Genomic DNA, 17,371 nt, shown 5'->3' on the forward strand with positions numbered 1-17,371 from the left:
ACCTTTCTAAGATTTTTACCAGCAGTCACTCATCAAAACAGTTCTTGGCTTCCTTTCCCTGTTAATTGCCGGCACTGTCAGAGACTCCTGGAATACAGACAGGAGTCCAGCCTCAAGATGTTGACAGACGTGCAGTTGGGAAGGGCAGGCATGCAAATATGAAATGCCACACTTGAAGGAGGGAGCTGGGATGGGGCATCGAGGAGGAAGTGGCTAATAGCTGGAGGAGGCTTTGGAAAGAAGAGGTGCAATCAGGCTGCATATCAAAGAATGTGGCAGAAGGGAGGTCCCCAGTGAGAAGAGGGAGGACCTGCTCTCCAGAAGCAATGGGGAAAGAAGACAGCCTGAAACTCTTAAGGGATTTGGTGCTGACGGCTGTTAACACACAGGCTAATACGCAGGTATGCGGGGGTCTCAACAGCATTGCTATTGGAACCCGGCCCCCTGCTCAGTTTTGGAGTTATAGGCAGAGATAACCAATTTTGATGGGATTATTTCCATTGTGCATGTCAGTGTTGTGGTCCATACTGATGTCTATGGAAGGAAGATATAAAAATTTGTCCAATAAATTCTTACTTTAAAAAAAGGTAATTTTCAGAGGTATTATTTCTGTTAAGTCCGTCTCACTTCCACAGTCTCAAAAAGGAACGGTCATTGCAATTAGCGATAGAATTTGGTTGCAAGTGACACTGAGATTTTGGCTGTATTTATTCAGAATGTAAACATTGCAGATATTTCAAAGTCCCTGATATCTCACCAGGTTCTGGAAGCCAACTCTAATGGCCGTTCGTTTACCTCAGCCCGCTCCCCCCAAACTAGCTTAAACATCAGCCTTTCTTTGCTTCGCTATAATAGTGACCTTTGTCTATTAAAACCATAACCCAAATTACCAGTGGGTATTTACATTCACCTTAAAGTAATCAGGAGACAACTTTTGATCGCTATCAGTCCGGCTATAAATGAAACCCCACATATTAGGGAAAAAAAACCAAAAACCTTAGGCCCCGTGTTTAGAGTTTATTATTTCTCCTTTATCTCTCCTGAAACATATTCAAGCCGTTTGCTTTGATTCTCTGCAGCACACCATTATTTGTTTGGTATTTGGATGCCCTCCCGGTTTGAGTAGATATCTACATTAAAGCTTCCAAAAAAGCCATTTCTAGTGGCAACTCTGCTTTTTTAATGTGGGGGTGGGAGAGGGTGTGGAATGATTCTGTGGTTTTCAGCTTCACCTGTGAGCTGCTGAAATGTTCATGGAAAGCAGCCTTTGGGGTAAATGCATGTTATTCCAAATGTACTCTAAGACCCTTTCACATGCAGACGTGTCTAGAAAGCCGTCTTAAAAATTTGTGTGCAGTGCTGCCCACGTCTCGTTCCACACAGCTTTACAGAGCTACGGGCCTGTTCTAAAGTGGAAAAGGACTTCAATTTGGACTTCATTAGGATGTCTGAAAGCCGTCCAGCACCTCAAAGACTCCTCCAGGTGAGGTCCTGGATTTACTTAGTTGTCTATTATAGAAGTTCTCTAGATCCGTGCTGGCTGATAGAACTTTCTGCAATGGTGGAAGGGTTCTCTAACCCACACTGTCTCATAGGATAGCCACTGGTCACATGGGGCTATTGAACACTTGATGTGTGACTGAGGAACTAAACTGTAAATGTTATTTAATTTCAGTGAATTCACATTTCAACGATACAGCCAGTTTCCCCACTGTTGACTCCACCTCACTTCCACAGTCTCTAAGAGGAACGGTCATTCCAGTTAGCCATAGAATTTGGTTGCAAGTTACCCTGAGCTTTTGCCTCTCATTTATTTATTCAGAATGTAAACATTGCAGGGATGCGGCATGAATCCCTGGTCATAGGGCAGTGAGCAAGACACAGTCTCTGCTCTCATAGGGATGACAGTCTAGCTTGGGACAGGGAGGCCTGGTGTGCTGCAGGCCACAGGGTCGCAAAGAGTCGGACATGACTGAACTGGACTGATGGAAGATATTTATTAAGCTGGTAATTATCCAGATTGTTCACTGATGCTAACTGTGACAGAGGAGAAGTACCAGAGCCTATGAGAGTGTAAAATGGGGACCAGGCCTTCTTGCGTGATTCGCCCGAAAGTTTAATCAGAGTCCTGTTGATTCTCTGAAGGAGAAAGGCGTGAGGTGGCTTCCCTCCCCAGGTTCAAGGCCGGGTCAGGCTAGCTGCAGGGCCCAGGACTCTGGAGCAGGGCAGTCCCCCTGTGCCTGCCGTGACCTCCAGAGGCGCAGGGTCCGTCTGACTCAGCCGCACACCCACAGGCTGCAGACTCCTGAACTTGATCGCACAGATCCCCTCTCAAGCTATGCAGTTGTGATGATGTCAGTCACAGATAAGACATGAGAAGGAGGGTGTGAATGTTTACAGGATATTGCATTTCCTCTCCAATGTATGTTTTGACAAAGTTGTTTGGGCTCCAGCCCCAGGTTTTTTTTTTTTTTTTTTTTTTAATCCCCCCCCTCTCTGCTCTTACAAATTTGTATCTGGCCCATTCAAGAAACGATGTGGAAATCAGTCCTGACATCCCAGACAGACAAAATGAGACAGATGACAGCAGAACATATGGCTCAGAGAGACATCCTTATATGGCCAACACAGACCGTATTCCCAGAAATTCATATACGGGAAGCACCACCTGCAGCTAAAGCCAAAACACAAAGAGTCGGCGCGACAAAAAGAGCAATATGCCACGTGAAATGTGCTGCTTTAAGAGTGTGGAGAGATAGCCAACAGTATTTGAATTTAAAAAGATGGAAAAAAAATAAAAAACAACCCTACCATGTCCTTAGAAAGCGCTATGGTGGTAAACATTGCTCTGCTAACACAGTCACTGGCGGAGTTGCCGTATCTTAAAGGCGTTCAAATTCTAAATGCTTTCTCTGTTTATTACAAATGTATGTGCTATTCAGAATTCTGAATGTTTTAATGCTTCCGGATATCTGCCAGCATATTTATCTTAATATGGGGCCCCCTGAAACATGCAGTAGCCCTTTTGTTATTGTTTTTAAAAAATCTCGTATCTCTGTTACCGTATTTTATCTCCGCTACCTTTGTGTAGCCAGACTGAATTCCTTCTGTGATAAAAAATTGATGCACTGTTTTAACTGTACACCCACATGTTTAATAGTTCATGTATTTGACTTGTAATATTTCATGTTCCTGAGGTTTTCTGTTCTCATAGTTGGATTTATAAAGTTTATCTTAACTTTTTTCAATACTTGGCTTGCATCTTTATTGCCAAATTTAAGATATTTTGTAGAATAAAACTGATGCCTCCCATCACTATGCCTAGAAAGGTGGAAGTTTCCTTATTACTTTTCCTTTGTTCTTTATTTTAATCTGGGTTTAGTATTCAGTGGTTTAGTGAGTATTCTAAAAGAGTAAATAATATATAGGAAGTTCGTCAGTGTACTATTACTTGGAGGGCATAAACCTCTGTGCGCTTTTGCTTATATCTTATATAGTTCTGAAATAAAGAATGTGCTTGAGGGAGATTAATATGCATATATGATTAACAGACTTATAATTGTGTAGTAAAGTTATTATTAGATGCCTTTATCCTCACTTATTCTGTTTAACCATTTTCCAAGGCCATGTTCATCCTTATTACACTTTTCTTTGTTTTGTGTTTGAGAATTAGCTTGAAATTCATAGATAAAAGCTGCTATTCAAATTTAAAGATTAATATTTTAACCCCCACATCAATAGGAGGCTAAGGCAATCAGAAAGCTTTCTGTCTTATTTGTGGAAATAATGGGATAATCATCATTTACAGTATTTTGTCCCAGTGTGTTTTAATATTGATATATTCAGTAACCTTTTTTAGTCTTCCTTTCTCTTTGTTCAAATTTTGTTTTGCCCAACAACTTTCTTTCTTTTTAAACACTCCATTTGAGTTCCATTTGCCTGAATGATTCTTTGTAGTACAGGATACTTCTTCTCTATTTTGAGATTTTGCTATTGCTTGTAAATTTATACACTGTGATACTAGAATGCACAGTCCCTACTGAAAAACCAGGCGGGTTTCAGGGAAACATGTCAGGCATCCCCAGTGTGAAGCAACTATTAAAATATACATCTTGGAAATTCCCAATTTAACCCATCACATTGCAAAAATCATTCTCATTATAAAAGTAACTGTTATCCATGTTTTCTTCTGAATATCAAACATTTTAAAAAAATGTTTACTTCCATCTACAATAACAACTCTGACACCAGTGTTACATGTTGCCATGTTTATATATTTCCTTATTGATTGTATTTCTTATACTTTAATTAAAATACCCTCCTCCATACTTAACTGCATACCAACTTTTGAAAATACGGTATCATTTGAGCTTTTTCATCAAGATTTCCTTGTATTTCTTTTCTTGTTTTTGATACTGTGTTTTACCATCACATTCTTTAGCTCTAGGTTTGGGTTTACATGTACCAAGATTCACTGCTGCCTTCACTAACCTTTCTGGTTTTGTGGGTGAAACGTGGGTGCCTTTAGAGTGATATATTTTCACTGTGTTCCTCCTGAACTTGTCCTCCCCAGGAGGCCATTATTTCCTATCCTTTATCTTCTGTTTTACCTTCTGTTTGTCTAAGATTTCTAGTGTAGACAGTGTCTGAGAGTGTATTGGTAGCTTTAAAGAGCTTCATTTGCATATTTTCCTCTTATCTCAGTACTTGCGCTAACTTGTTGCTTTTTTATGTGTAACAAAATGTTTATCTCACTGATTTTTCTCTTTTCCCTCCTAGTGTATTCCGAAAAAATAATTTGAACATTTTTGTTTCTGTTTAATGATTAACTGCCTTCAGGGTCTTAAGATGTTAGCACTCAAACCTAAACGACGAACGCTACATCCCCATTTCGGGCAAGACTGTGATGTTCTTCGTTTTTATAGGCACTATATTTAATAGATTATCTAAATAAGAGGATCATACTTGGGTGTAATGACCATTTATCTACCCGGGTAATTTACCTTAGATTACAGAAGTATTTATTGCTACAACACAGGTATTAAACCGCCCCCGCCCCCCCCAACCAGGGGTAAAGGTGGCACGTTTTCCTTTGTAATAACTTTTAACTAGTCAGGTCTGTTTCAAGAAAGTGACCCAAATTTTGTTTAACTCGGCCACCGTGGGCCACGTATTCCCTCCTCCGAGTTCTCCGGCTCAGAAGTGAGGGACGTTGGCATCTACCTGCGCCCGGTAGAGGGGCCGGGTACCGATGAGCTCGGAAAGTGCTCCTCTTTTTGGGCCGCTGGCTCTTCGTTGAAGCTTCCCCCTCCTGTGAGGAGCGATCCTATTGCGCAGAGGGTTTCGGGGGTCCCAGTCCTTCCGTTTCTGCTGCCGCTGGCGCGCGCTCCGCGCTCCTCGAGAGCCGGTGCCCCGCCGTCCCCGGCCCCGTCCCGAAGGGCCCGAGCCTCGGAGCCCCGCGCGGGCCGGTGCGCCCTCGCCCGTCCCCGGGCGCCAGCGCGCCCCGCTCCTGCAGCTCGCCTCTCGGTGTTCCCGCGGCGCGCGGGGCGGGGGGTGGCTCGCCTCCCGGCCTCGCCCCCGCCTCCCCCGCTCTCCCAGCCGGCCGCTCCCCGCCCCGCCGCCGCCGCGCACACCTGCCCCCGCGCGCCCCCGGCCCGGGCCCCCGCGCGCCCGGCCCGCGCGCCCCGCCGTTCCGGGCATTGTGTGCCGCCCGCCCGGCCGGCTCCCCGCGCCCGTCCGCCGCGCCGCCGCCCCTCCGCGCTCCCGGCCCTCCAGCCCGGGTTTTAAGCCGCGTCCCTCCCCCGCGCCCCGCGCCCCTCCCCGCGCCCCCGCCCCCGCGCCGCCCGCCCGCTCGCTCCCGCCGCCCGGACGCGGCGCAGCCGGCCCCGCTGGGGAAGGGCCGGGCGGCGGGCGGCCCGGGGGCTGCGAGCGGGGGCCGTGCGTTAAGATGACGAGGACGGGGAAGCGGCAGCCACAGCGGCGGCGGCGGCAGCAGCGGCGGCGGCGGCGCGGCCGGGCGCGCGGGGCCGAGCGGGGAGCGGCGGCGGCCGGGAGGAGCGCGCCCCGCGTTTGATGGGGGCCGCGCCGGCGGCGCGGGGGGCAGCGGAGCGGCCGGGCGCGGGGAGCGGCCCGCGCGCGCACTCGGCGCCGCGCCGCCCGGCGCCCGCCGGCCTCGTCGCCTCCGCCGCGCTCTAGGCGGCGCGGGGCCCAGGCGGCTCGAGGGGCGCCCCGCGCCCCCAGCCCGCGCGCGCCGAAACTCCTGCTCAGTTTTGCGGGGTGTCCGGGTCCCCCGCGCCCCGGGGCCATTGTGGGGCCGGGTGTTTACCTCGGACTCCGGCTGAGCTAGGGCTCCGCGACTTTCGGGGGGCGGCGGGTAGGCGGCGGGGGCGCCCTCCGGCCCCCTTCCCCGGCCCCCCCCCCCCCCCCCCCGCCTCACTCTACAGGCTCCGCAGACGCTCGCGGCCCCGCGTCCATGGGCCGCGGGGGGGTCCTCGGGGCGCTCGTCCGCGAGGGCCGGCTCCAAAGTGGCGCCCCAGTGCCTTGCCGGGGCTTCCTGCGCGCCCTGCGGCCCCCGGCGCCCCCGGCCCCCCGCTAGATGCCCCGCGCGGGGCCCGAGGCTGCGGGAAGAAAGTTGCAGGTCGGTTACTCTCCGGCGCGGTTCTCGGGGAGCGGGCGGGGGGAGGCGAGCCGGCCCCCCAGCCGCGCGCGCGCGGGGCGGCAGGAGGAGGGGACCGCGGGCCACGGCCGGGCGGACTTTCGGCCCGCGCCCCGGAGAGCCCCGGCGGGGGGGGGGTCGCTTTTGCAGACCTCGGCCGCCGAGGTTTGTTTGGGGTTTTTTTTTTTTTTTTCCTTTCTCTTTCTAAGAGAATTCCCGATCCCCACCTCGCCTCCCCAGCACCGCCGCCGCGTACTGGCTTTGTTTTTACGATTTCCCCCCAACGAATCACTTGTCAGATCAATTCTGTCTTCCCCCTCCTCCCTCCTTCCCGCTCTCCCCTCCTCCCCCATCGAAAACCCCGTTCTCCGAGGTTAGACATTTTACAAACCATATATGCTGTTGGTCCAATTGTGATTTTTCCCCCCCACCCCTTAACCCCTCTCTTCCATGGCTACTCTTCCAGACGCTTATCCGCCCTTCCCCCGCTTAGGGGGGCGAGGGTAAAGGAAGAGAAAATAATACAATTTCAGGGGAAGTCGCCTTCAGGTCTGCTGCTGCTTTTTTTTTTTTTTTAATTTAAAAAAAAAAAAAAGACATAGAAAACATCATTCTTGAACTTCTCTTCGAGAACCCGGGCTGCAAAGGAAATCTCCTTTGTTTTTGTTATTTATATGCTGTCAAGTTTTGAAGTGGTGAGTTTCAGGTCGGTTTTGCTAATTTCACTCAGTAAAACTGCAGTGTTTCTGATTCTAGATAGTACTTTGCTTCTTTGTCTCTTTAAAAGGTCACAGTGAAAGCTTGGCCTGGATCGTGCCGGCCATATGGAACGGATAAGGGCACAGTCTCTTAAAATGTGATTATGGGGTTGTGTGGGGGCGAAGGAGGCGATTCAGCAGGGAACTCGTTGAAAAGGCTCCCACACTGCAGAAAAAAAAAACAAAAACAAATAGGTTCTTGAAACCGGAATTTCGTGCTTTGCTCTTTCTTTTTAAAGGAAATAATTGCTGTGTCTGAGTTCGCTGTTTAATTCGTTAATGATCATATATGGACTTCGTTTATGGACAGGGAAGTGGGGTTTGGAGAAAGTAGCCTGCTTTCAATGTGCCAGCCAGACATCACAGTGAAATCGGTTTTTACAATGTGTAACTCACAAGAAACTCTCCAGCCTGGCGTCTGTTGAGACCTTAGTTTGTTCCCATGCAGTCATCCAGCAGGCCCCGCGGAGGCTGCTCTTTGCAATTCCCAAACTCAGGTTTGGTGAACTTCAGCCTTGGGCACAGAGTTTAAATGAGTAAATTGGGTGTTTTATGTGCATGTAATTTTGCTTTATAATGTAAAGCTTTTTACAAGATGACTGAGTGTTTAATAGCTGCTTATAGGTGGGTATTCATTCGAAGGACAATTTTGCATGACCTATATGATGTTTTGATTGTCAATACATTAACTAAATTATCATCTATCACTTCACAGTTTATAATACTGTTAAGCTTCATGACTACTTAATACGTTTTGTAGCATTAACTTTGATGCTGTTGTCTACTCATCCTCTCTTTTTTTTTGGCTCTTAAATTGCCACACGGGTTAAGTATTTTCTTTTCAAATCATATGTTTTAAAATTCATCTTCTGCTTTAGGGTAAGGCAGCCAATTTCAGGAAAAGCAGTTCTGTATTATAACCCACATGAAGCATTATAAAGAGTGTTTTGAGTAAGTTAATAATCACCACTAATTTTGGCTTTAGACTACAGTTTAATGTAATGGAAAGAGTAATCTTGATAAAAAGTGGTTAAAAGAGGCACATTTATTGTTAATGAACCTCATAACCAAAAACAGATGGGACCTCGATCAACGGTAAACCTTTGGTCTCACTGTGCCACCTTGGAGTACAAGGATAAATAGCCATTATTTCTCTAACTTTATAGTTCTTCAACTGGCCTTCTGAAGGTTGCTTTTAAACTTACAGATTATCCTTGCTTCCCCCTCCCCATCACCACTTTCCTTAATTATAGTGGACACAGTAACCTATGGTTAAACAGAGGGGGAAGCAATGCTTACAGAAAGGCCCTGCTAATAATACAAGCTTGCTTTCAAATCTGTATCTAAGTAGCTTCTTCATATTTTATATATGTGCATATATATTTATATAAATGTGCAAGATATGTCAAATTACCAAACAGCTGGAGGAAAGTGATAATTATATTCTGTTTTTTCTGAGTATGATTCTCTTTCCCTTAGCATTGGTGAACTCAATACTTCAAGCACCATGAAAGTTCATAAAATAATTCTACTTACCTGTTCCTATCAATGTTAGTTAGAACTATTGTAGAGTGATTTTGATAATGTACTAGCTGCTTTACTATAAACAGTATGAAAATTGATGTCCAAAATATAATACAACTGAAAAATAATTATGTTCATTTTTTTCTGGAGTTAATTGAAATGTTGACTTCATTGCCTGCTGAGATTATTTTTGAACACTGGTTATTTTGTTTTACCAAAATTAACAAGCTTTCTTTCAAAGCAAGTTTAGCGCTTCAATCTAATGTGTATATTACAAAATGTTTTCAAAATTTTTGGTATTTAAATTGTTAACAGCATTCCATTACTAAAGAATACCTAAATATTAACTCTAAGATACATGAGCTGTAATACTTCAGCATCGAGGCTCTTTGAAGAAACCCTGTACTTTTATCCACTTGGTTAGGGATGGAATGATCCAATTGCATGTTTGAGCCAAGACTTGACTGAATCTTTAAAACAGGTCATGTAATTCTTGATACTTTGACAGTAGAAAACTTTTTCTACATGTTAACCATAAAGCCAATAGAGAGTTTAAAAAAGCAGTTGTCTGCTACCTTCTTTTGAGGTGGTGTATATACATATGAATCTATTTTTCCTTCATGAGAATTAAAATGTATATTAAAATATAAAGGCAACATATGTAACTAATCTCTTGGACTGATAAAATAATCTTTCCGTCTTTGATTAAAGTGTCATTATTATGTTCTGTATTAAGTTTCTCATTTTTAAAAATTGGGACTATATAAATACAATTTGTTATTTTCCTTTTAGCTACACTTGTAGTACTTCTTGTTCTAAAAATAATCCCCCACACCCCCCACACCCCCCCACACATAGTTTTGCTGGTAGGTGACAAATTATCTTTTCATTCATGTGTGTTGATACAATTTCCACAAATTATTCTGTTAACTTGAATGGAAATATAATGCTGTGATCTAGAAATAGAGTAACCTATTATATGTCTGGTTAAGCAGTCTTACAAATACATTATATTTGTGGAGAGAAATATCCAGGGATAAAACATGTATGGCATTATATATACACAGAGAAGGTGGGGGCGTGCGGAGACCCCCCCACCCAATTGTAACATGTCTTCTTCTTTTTAAATTCTGGCAGGTGATCTTTAGAGAGTAACTGAGTATGGATCATTTGAACGAGGCAACTCAGGGGAAAGAACATTCAGAAATGTCTAACAATGTGAGTGATCCGAAGGGTCCACCAGCCAAGATTGCCCGCCTGGAACAGAACGGGAGCCCGCTAGGAAGAGGAAGGCTTGGGAGCACAGGTGCAAAGATGCAGGGAGTGCCTTTGAAACACTCGGGCCATCTGATGAAAAGCAACCTTAGGAAAGGTAAATACTCTCAAGCCAAATCCTGGAAAGCCGCAAGCCCTGTGTCCACCCAACACCATCTGGTGCGGGGCTGGACAGGCAGAGGCTGGCTTTGTATGTTCTCCTTGACTCTCTCTTCTTTTCTGAAATGAGTTCCCTCTCTGGTTGCAGCGTCAGGCATGTCTGAAAGTGTAGGCTTCGTGCTTCAGCAGAGCATCTCCTCCTACTGTAGACTGGAGTCTTTGGACGTTGTGGATGATAAAGACGGAATTAAGTCTGGTGGTCTCAGTTATACAAGGCTTCCATTGATAAGGTGGTGTTGCAGAAGAGGGTGTACAAGTGGCTGTTGCTGAAACTAACCCTGCTTGAGAAGGAGACCTTTAAATTGTTTGAGGACGGACCTGGCTTGTTCATAGTACTACTGGTTGTAAGGCAGATAATGGAAGGCTTCTCTGATATGATGTAAAAGTTTTGTGATTTTTTCTTTTTGTGGTTTGTTTTCTTAAGAGCAACTTGGTTACTTAGTAGCTAAAAACCTGATAATTCTGGTGTTTCCCTTTGGCTGTAATTGGGTGTTTCAGATAAAAGGGCAGATTTAAGCAAGTTAATAAGGAGGGGATATGCAACTGTGTGGTTCCTGTTGCCAGTGTTCTATTACATTGATGGAGTTTAACCACTTTGACTACATTCAGCCCTGTTGTTTCTGTAAATCAGGGTCTACCCTGGGCATAACGTGTGGGCCTTAGAAGGTCTTTATTTGTCTCTGAATAACTGTGTATGGGATTCATATTTTCCATACATTTGCTAAAGCAAACGATAAAAATGCCACCTTGTAACAACCAAGAATATTAAGTAGATAAAGTTAGCAGGCAGAGGAATTTCATTGTGTTTGATGCATAACATTTATCATACAATCATTTATTTTTTCCTTGGTTTGGCGAAAACAAAGAATATATTGATCCTGAAATGAACAGACACAGCAGTCCGTATTGTTAGATCTTTATCTATTAAAAATGGAAAAACAGCACTTCAGCAAATTCTTTGGCCTCTCCTCATGATTACCCTATTTATTGATTGTTTGCCAAGAATGTATGCATCTTAAGAAAGCCAGGGTAAGAGCATTAAAAATATAATTTATTATGGCTTTTCAAACAGAGTGCATTAATATTGTACTGCGAAGCACTGGGGCTCTATAAAAAAGACTTTCTGACGCCTGCAAACATATAAGTTCCATAAATTCCTAAATAGGAGATTTCAGCTGTCTCTGGTATTATGTGATATTTGCACAGCAAACTTTGATGCCAGGACAGTTTTAGACAAGGATTCTACAGACTTCACTGCTCCTTATGGCAGACGTGCTGTTTACACAGGCTCATAAACCTTCAGCAAAAGCTTCTAAGACTGCCTCCAGGTTTAAATCATGCGGTATTTTTAGCAGGCAGCAGTGACCAGCGCACTCCCCTTTCCACACTGGAAGGTTATGAAGTTGCCTGAGTCGGAAGCCTCGCCAAACACTCAGACAAACAATCGGTTCAGAGAAGGCTCCTGTTCAGCCTGACTCGCAGTATCAGGAGAACAGCGACAGTTTGCTGGGAGATTTAAGCAGTCAGATTGAAAATTAGAGTCTGCAATTGTCACCTCATCAGCAGCCACCTTAATGATCTTACAGGGTCCCTCTAAAATCCAGAGCGACTCTCATTTATTCCAACAGTTTAAAAAACCTTCAGTTATCTCCCAGGTCTGAGGAGCAGCCCAGAGCAGCCCAGGTCTGTATCATTCTATAAGAGGAAAAATCAATGCCTATGTTTTTTTGTTGTGTTAGTAACCCAACTCTTTGAAGACCTCAGGATGGAGGGAGGAGAAACCAAAGTACAATAATTTCACTTCCTGCTCAAGTGCTGCTTTTTTTTTTTCCCCCCAAGCATCGCATTCGTAGTGACATTTTAAAAATGCACTTTAATTATAGAAGGTTCTCTGCTTGCTTGAAGCAACAAAATGCCTCCAGCCTTGTGTTGGTGGTAGTATTGTTTTATCTTCTTTTTCACGTGGAGCGTTTCCGCTTGACAGGTGCCAGATAGTGAGTGTGGCTGGGTTGAGAAAGCACACCTTAAGGAAAGGGGTTGGAGGTTTTTTTGTTTGTTTGTTTAGGAGGTTTTGCCAAAGTACCTTGCAGCCAAGGAAGAAATCACCAGTTTGCATATTGCTGTTTCTGCCGTGGTCTCTCCCAGTCTCCTTCTGATCCCTGACGGGTTCTCTCTCTGGTATAAAAACAGCCGAATGAATGACAAGGATATTGGCAAGCTCCGCAGCTTGTTTTTCATGCCTAGCCTGTTGGGTCCCTCCAAATGAGTTTGTGAGCTTTTCTAAGTAAACCTAAAGGGGTTTGTTTGTCAGAACTAGAATCTCTTGTGAGCAGTTCACTGAAGCTGTGGTGTAGATGCCCACGTAGAAAACTGTGGCTGCTTTTCCTGCCGGCTTTGTTCAGTAGAAACAAGCAAATAGGGCGTTTTTAAAGGGCATCTCTGGTGTCAGGAGGAAACCCTGGGTTTTTAGCTCTGCTGTGCCGGCCTCGGACACCTTCAGAAGTTGGTTGGATTCTGGGAATGCAGAGGGCAGAGCTTAGAGAGGCATTAGCGTTCTAGGACTAATTGGGGGTCCTGGGTGCCCTGGTAGAGTAACCTTTGTCATCATTTATGCTAAGGATGATGCCCTCCTGGCGGCATGCCACGCTGCACTCTGCTGCATCTGCTTTTAACCCTTTTCCGTTTATCACTGGAAGTCTGACAGTGTGCTGTGTAAACACCTCGAGGACGACAGCGTTCCGTGATTTCTGTTTCTAGAAGCCTCTTTGCTGACAGTGGTGTGGCCTGTGTTTATTAACCATCTGGCTCCTGAGTTATTACCTGGGATTATAGTAAACGGAGAGCACATCTCGTCTCTGCAGATTCCTGCATCCTGAGACCCCCTGATGAGGACAGTTTCCCTTGCTCTCATCTGTACCCCACTTGCTAAAGCAGAGATTGTTCGTTTCAAAGACCTGTGGTTACCGTGATATCCTTTTAGGCAGGTAGATTAAATGAGTAGCCATCAAAATAAATATCACTCATCTGCAGTGGGCACATATTGAAATCCTGTATCATGAACTTCAGTTTGGTTAAGTTTTATGTTTCTTCTGTGGCCTCAACATGAAGATCGTAAAGAAGGAGGCGAATGCTCATAATTTTATAATCAAAGCTAATTTGTTTGGACACAGACAGGGAAAGTTGAATCCTAACAAAAGCATGTAGGAAGCATGGAGATGGGTTCTTTCGCAGCCGAGTTGAGTGAATTACATTTGCACACCAGGTACCACTCACAGCAGATCAGACCAGACACTTAGTCCTCTCCTGTCAGCCTTATGATTTGATCAGAAAGGTAATTCTGCATTAATTGGTTAGGGGAAATGCTCGGTTAAAATTAGAGCCCATGCTACCGCAGGGCCAAATTCATATTCTATTTCAACATTTCTCTTACAACTTAAAAAATAAAAATAAAAGGAGGTGTATCTTTGTGTCTGTATGCCTGGATCTCTGTGCCCTGTCTGCCTTGGGAACAGGCTCCCCTTCTCACGGTGGTGAAGATTTATTTTCATGGCTTCATTTTTTCCCTCCCTCCTCCCCCCAGACTGTGTTGCTGAAATCCGTTGGTTTGCGTCTCTTTTTGCTCTGTCTCCTCGATAGGAACCATGCTCCCGGTTTTCTGCGTGGTGGAACATTATGAAAATGCCATTGAATACGATTGTAAGGAGGAGCATGCAGAATTTGTGTTGGTGAGGAAGGATATGCTTTTCAACCAGCTGATAGAAATGGCCTTGCTGTCTCTGGGTTATTCACATAGCTCTGCTGCCCAGGCCAAAGGTAAATAATGCATCCGTGGGGTTGGGGAAATTGCTTGGCATCCTTTGTTTACCTTGCAGAGAAAGCATCTGAATATTTTCATTCAAAGAACTGTAGCCTGTGTGTTACATGGGTTCCTTCTAGACTGTGGCTTTAAAAAATTGGCTTAATTCAGTTTGGTTTAGTTAACACACATTTTGCTCATGTGGAATGTGGAGGTAGGTTTTTTTTTAAATTACTTCAGCTGAATCATTAGTATGCTTATTGACCTTAATAATCTGCTCCACTGAGGACCCACAAGGAAGTGAGGAGCGTATCTGAGCAGATGGACTGTTGAGAGTCAATTTGCATTTATGACTGAATATCTAGTTCTGTTTCTTTTATTCTGTTTCTGATGGTTTTATGGGCTGTAAAGTATTTTTCAATGCTGATTCCCATTGCAATCGAGAATCTTATCTAAATCGTAAAGCCATTTAGAACTGGTTCAGCTATGTCTTATTAGAACTTCCTGTAAGTTAGGAAAATGTGGCCTCTGCCTAGGTTTTATTGATGGGGTTTTATTTCCAAAATAATAAACAACCCCGCTGTCATTTACATAATTTCACAGTTTGGAAAACTAAGCTGTGAATATTTTCATTGACCTGCCTTTTAGAGGGACGGGAATCATTCAAACAGAAGTACCAAAATTGCTTGTGGTGGGGGCAATGAAAAATAGCCTTCCTCTGGATAGGTTATCTGAAGGGTCAGACATGCAGTGACACGTGCTCTTTATCTGGAATAGGGCTGATCCAGGTTGGGAAATGGAATCCGGTCCCACTGTCTTACGTGACAGATGCCCCCGATGCTACAGTAGCAGATATGCTTCAAGACGTGTATCATGTGGTCACATTGAAAATTCAGTTACACAGGTGAGTCAGGAAAGCAATTCCAGGGCAGAGTGTTCTACTCACCTGATTGTTTGAAACAAAGTATCTCTGGTCAGCCTTCAGTTGTGATTTGCTCTGCATTTCAGAGAGGTTAACCCAAATTGATTTTGTCACCTCACCCTTTCTTCTTTATTTTCCTAATTTCAGTCTATCGTTTAAAAGCATTGTTCCCCCCAAATGCATCTACTTGTGCAGGTTATCAAAAGACAAGACTTTTTCTATGTAATCAATTAAATGATGCATTGCAAGAAGGCATTTTACATAAAGTTTACTTAAGAGAAAAATATTTTTGCATATCATGAACACTGCCATCTGTGTACACTTTGTGAAAGAATGCCTTATTCACTATTGCCGAGCTCTTATTTATTTATATAATTTTTTTTTTAACCATTTTAATTCGTACGAGCGGAGTCCTGAAGGGAGAACGGTTCCCACGTTCATGTTTTTCACAATGGCTCTTGAGGAAGCAGTACACCTTAAATTGTCTTCCCAAGCGCATCAGAGCAGGAAGGTAGAAGTAACATGGAAAAATAGCCACCACAGGCAGCTGATGTATAATTCATGCATCGATACAGCAGATGTGTTGTATAAAGTAATTAACTAATCGGAACAATCAGGAGACCGAGAGCAATCTCCAGATGCATCTGTTTGATGCGCAAAATGAAATCTGTCTGTCTTAAAGGAATGTTCTGCAGCAGGATGCAATCTTGTCATAATCCCCTTTCTAATCTGTGTCTCCAATAGTTGCCCCAAACTGGAAGACCTGCCTCCCGAGCAGTGGTCGCACACCACTGTGAGGAATGCGCTGAAGGACTTGCTGAAGGATATGAATCAGAGCTCCTTGGCGAAGGAGTGCCCCCTCTCACAGGTACTGAGCACTGCTGGTCCTAAATGATAAGTCTTTGAGGGCAGCCTCGTTGGAGGAGTCATGGGAAGCCATAGTCTAAAGCGACTGGTATCGGAAGCAAGAATCTCCCCAAAATGCAAAGTAACTTGACCAGTGGTGACTTTCAGAAGTATGCACAATTCATCCTGAACAGTGTGGGAAGGAAAGTGGGAGGGAAAACCACTCAGCAGAACTTTGCGCTAGCTCGTTTGTAGATCCCTCCTCTGAGTGCGCTGAGACTGGATGCTTTGTTGTCCTGAGGGCCCGTATTTAAGGGAATAAAGGTGGTATACCTTCCTGGGACCCCTAGATGCCAGGAAGCACCTTGGAAGTATTACTGTCCAAGACGTCACCATGCTACCTGTTAAAGGAACAGGGTAGCTTCTGGGTACTTTCTTCTTTACCAAACAAAGGAAAAAGAAGCAGAAGAAATGAATTTAGAAAAGAAATTGCACAGAAAACAAATCTTTTCCCTCTAATTAAAGGTTCGATAGTTATTATTCATCAGGATTCTGTCACCAGTTTTATGGCATTGGTTCAACCCACCCCCCCACTTTTCTTTTTTTTTTTTTTGGTGGGGTCATCTGTTTTCCTCTGAGATACCTGTCATACTGTCAGGGATTTTTGAATGAGACAGAGATTTATTATTATTGTATTTGAGTTTTCAGGATGAGTTTTGGTAGAGGGGCAGTAGGAACTCCGGTGAGAGCCTACCTCAGTTTCTAGATGTAAAGCTGAGCATCACTTTTGGTGCTGCACAGTCGATTTTAAATGAAAAAGCAAAGGGCGCTGTGAGCCCGCCCTTCACGCGCTGCTCCTGTGGTCCCGATGTCGCTGGGCCGTCAGGCCGACTGTCTCGGGACCCCCGCCCCTGAAGGTCATGCCACCGGAGAGTATAATTGAGGTGTTGGTTGGTCTAACTAGATTTTTACCAAATTTTTACTAATGCTTTTCTTTCAATACAAGGTTAGTATGTATGTAAGCCTGAGTGCCAAGTCTGTCAGGTATTTGAACATGAACTGTGTGACTGCTGTAAATATTTCTGCAGTAGAGAATTTCTCCAGGTTTGCTTCCAGTGTGATGGCCGTGAAGATACGTGGGTACCTTTGGAAGGAAGCTTGTGGGCGTTCGTGCTCCTCTTTCATGAAAACTCCATGCACTTCAGGTTTACTGCATTATGGTCCATCAGCTTGACTTTGGTATTTGTTAGCAATTATAAGAATGAAGCAAATGAATTAAGTTCATAATAAATGATGGCTTTTTGTATTCTTTTAAAGTAAGCTGTAGCCACAGGTGAAATATTCTCTGGCGTTAAGTCCATTTCTTGAAAATCAAAGTCTTTTTGTCACTTTAGCAGATCTCCTATTCTGTGTCTCACTCTTTGAGTAGAGAGGTT

At 44.5% G+C, this 17,371-nt stretch overlaps 1 protein-coding gene across 5 annotated transcripts in view; it reads left to right on the top strand.

Moving 5' to 3' along the window:
* SATB1 (SATB homeobox 1) overlaps window positions 1-17,371 on the top strand; it is a 101,008-nt gene that overhangs the window by 13,318 nt on the left and 70,319 nt on the right. The window contains exons 1-6 of one of the 5 annotated variants that reach the window (XM_061167247.1): window positions 6,863-7,350; window positions 8,292-8,364; window positions 10,075-10,309; window positions 14,008-14,184; window positions 14,945-15,071; window positions 15,834-15,957. In XM_061167247.1, coding sequence (XP_061023230.1) covers window positions 10,099-10,309; window positions 14,008-14,184; window positions 14,945-15,071; window positions 15,834-15,957 — 639 coding nt within the window. In that variant the 5' untranslated portion in view covers window positions 6,863-7,350; window positions 8,292-8,364; window positions 10,075-10,098. Of the gene's footprint in view, window positions 1-6,533; window positions 6,638-6,862; window positions 7,362-8,291; window positions 8,365-10,074; window positions 10,310-14,007; window positions 14,185-14,944; window positions 15,072-15,833; window positions 15,958-17,371 lie in introns of those variants that run through there. The other 4 variants (XM_061167249.1, XM_061167250.1, XM_061167245.1 and 1 more) reach the window with 4 other exon arrangements.

Source organism: Dama dama, chromosome 19 (genome assembly GCF_033118175.1).
Source record: "Dama dama isolate Ldn47 chromosome 19, ASM3311817v1, whole genome shotgun sequence".
In the NCBI taxonomy this organism is placed as follows: domain Eukaryota; kingdom Metazoa; phylum Chordata; class Mammalia; order Artiodactyla; family Cervidae; genus Dama; species Dama dama.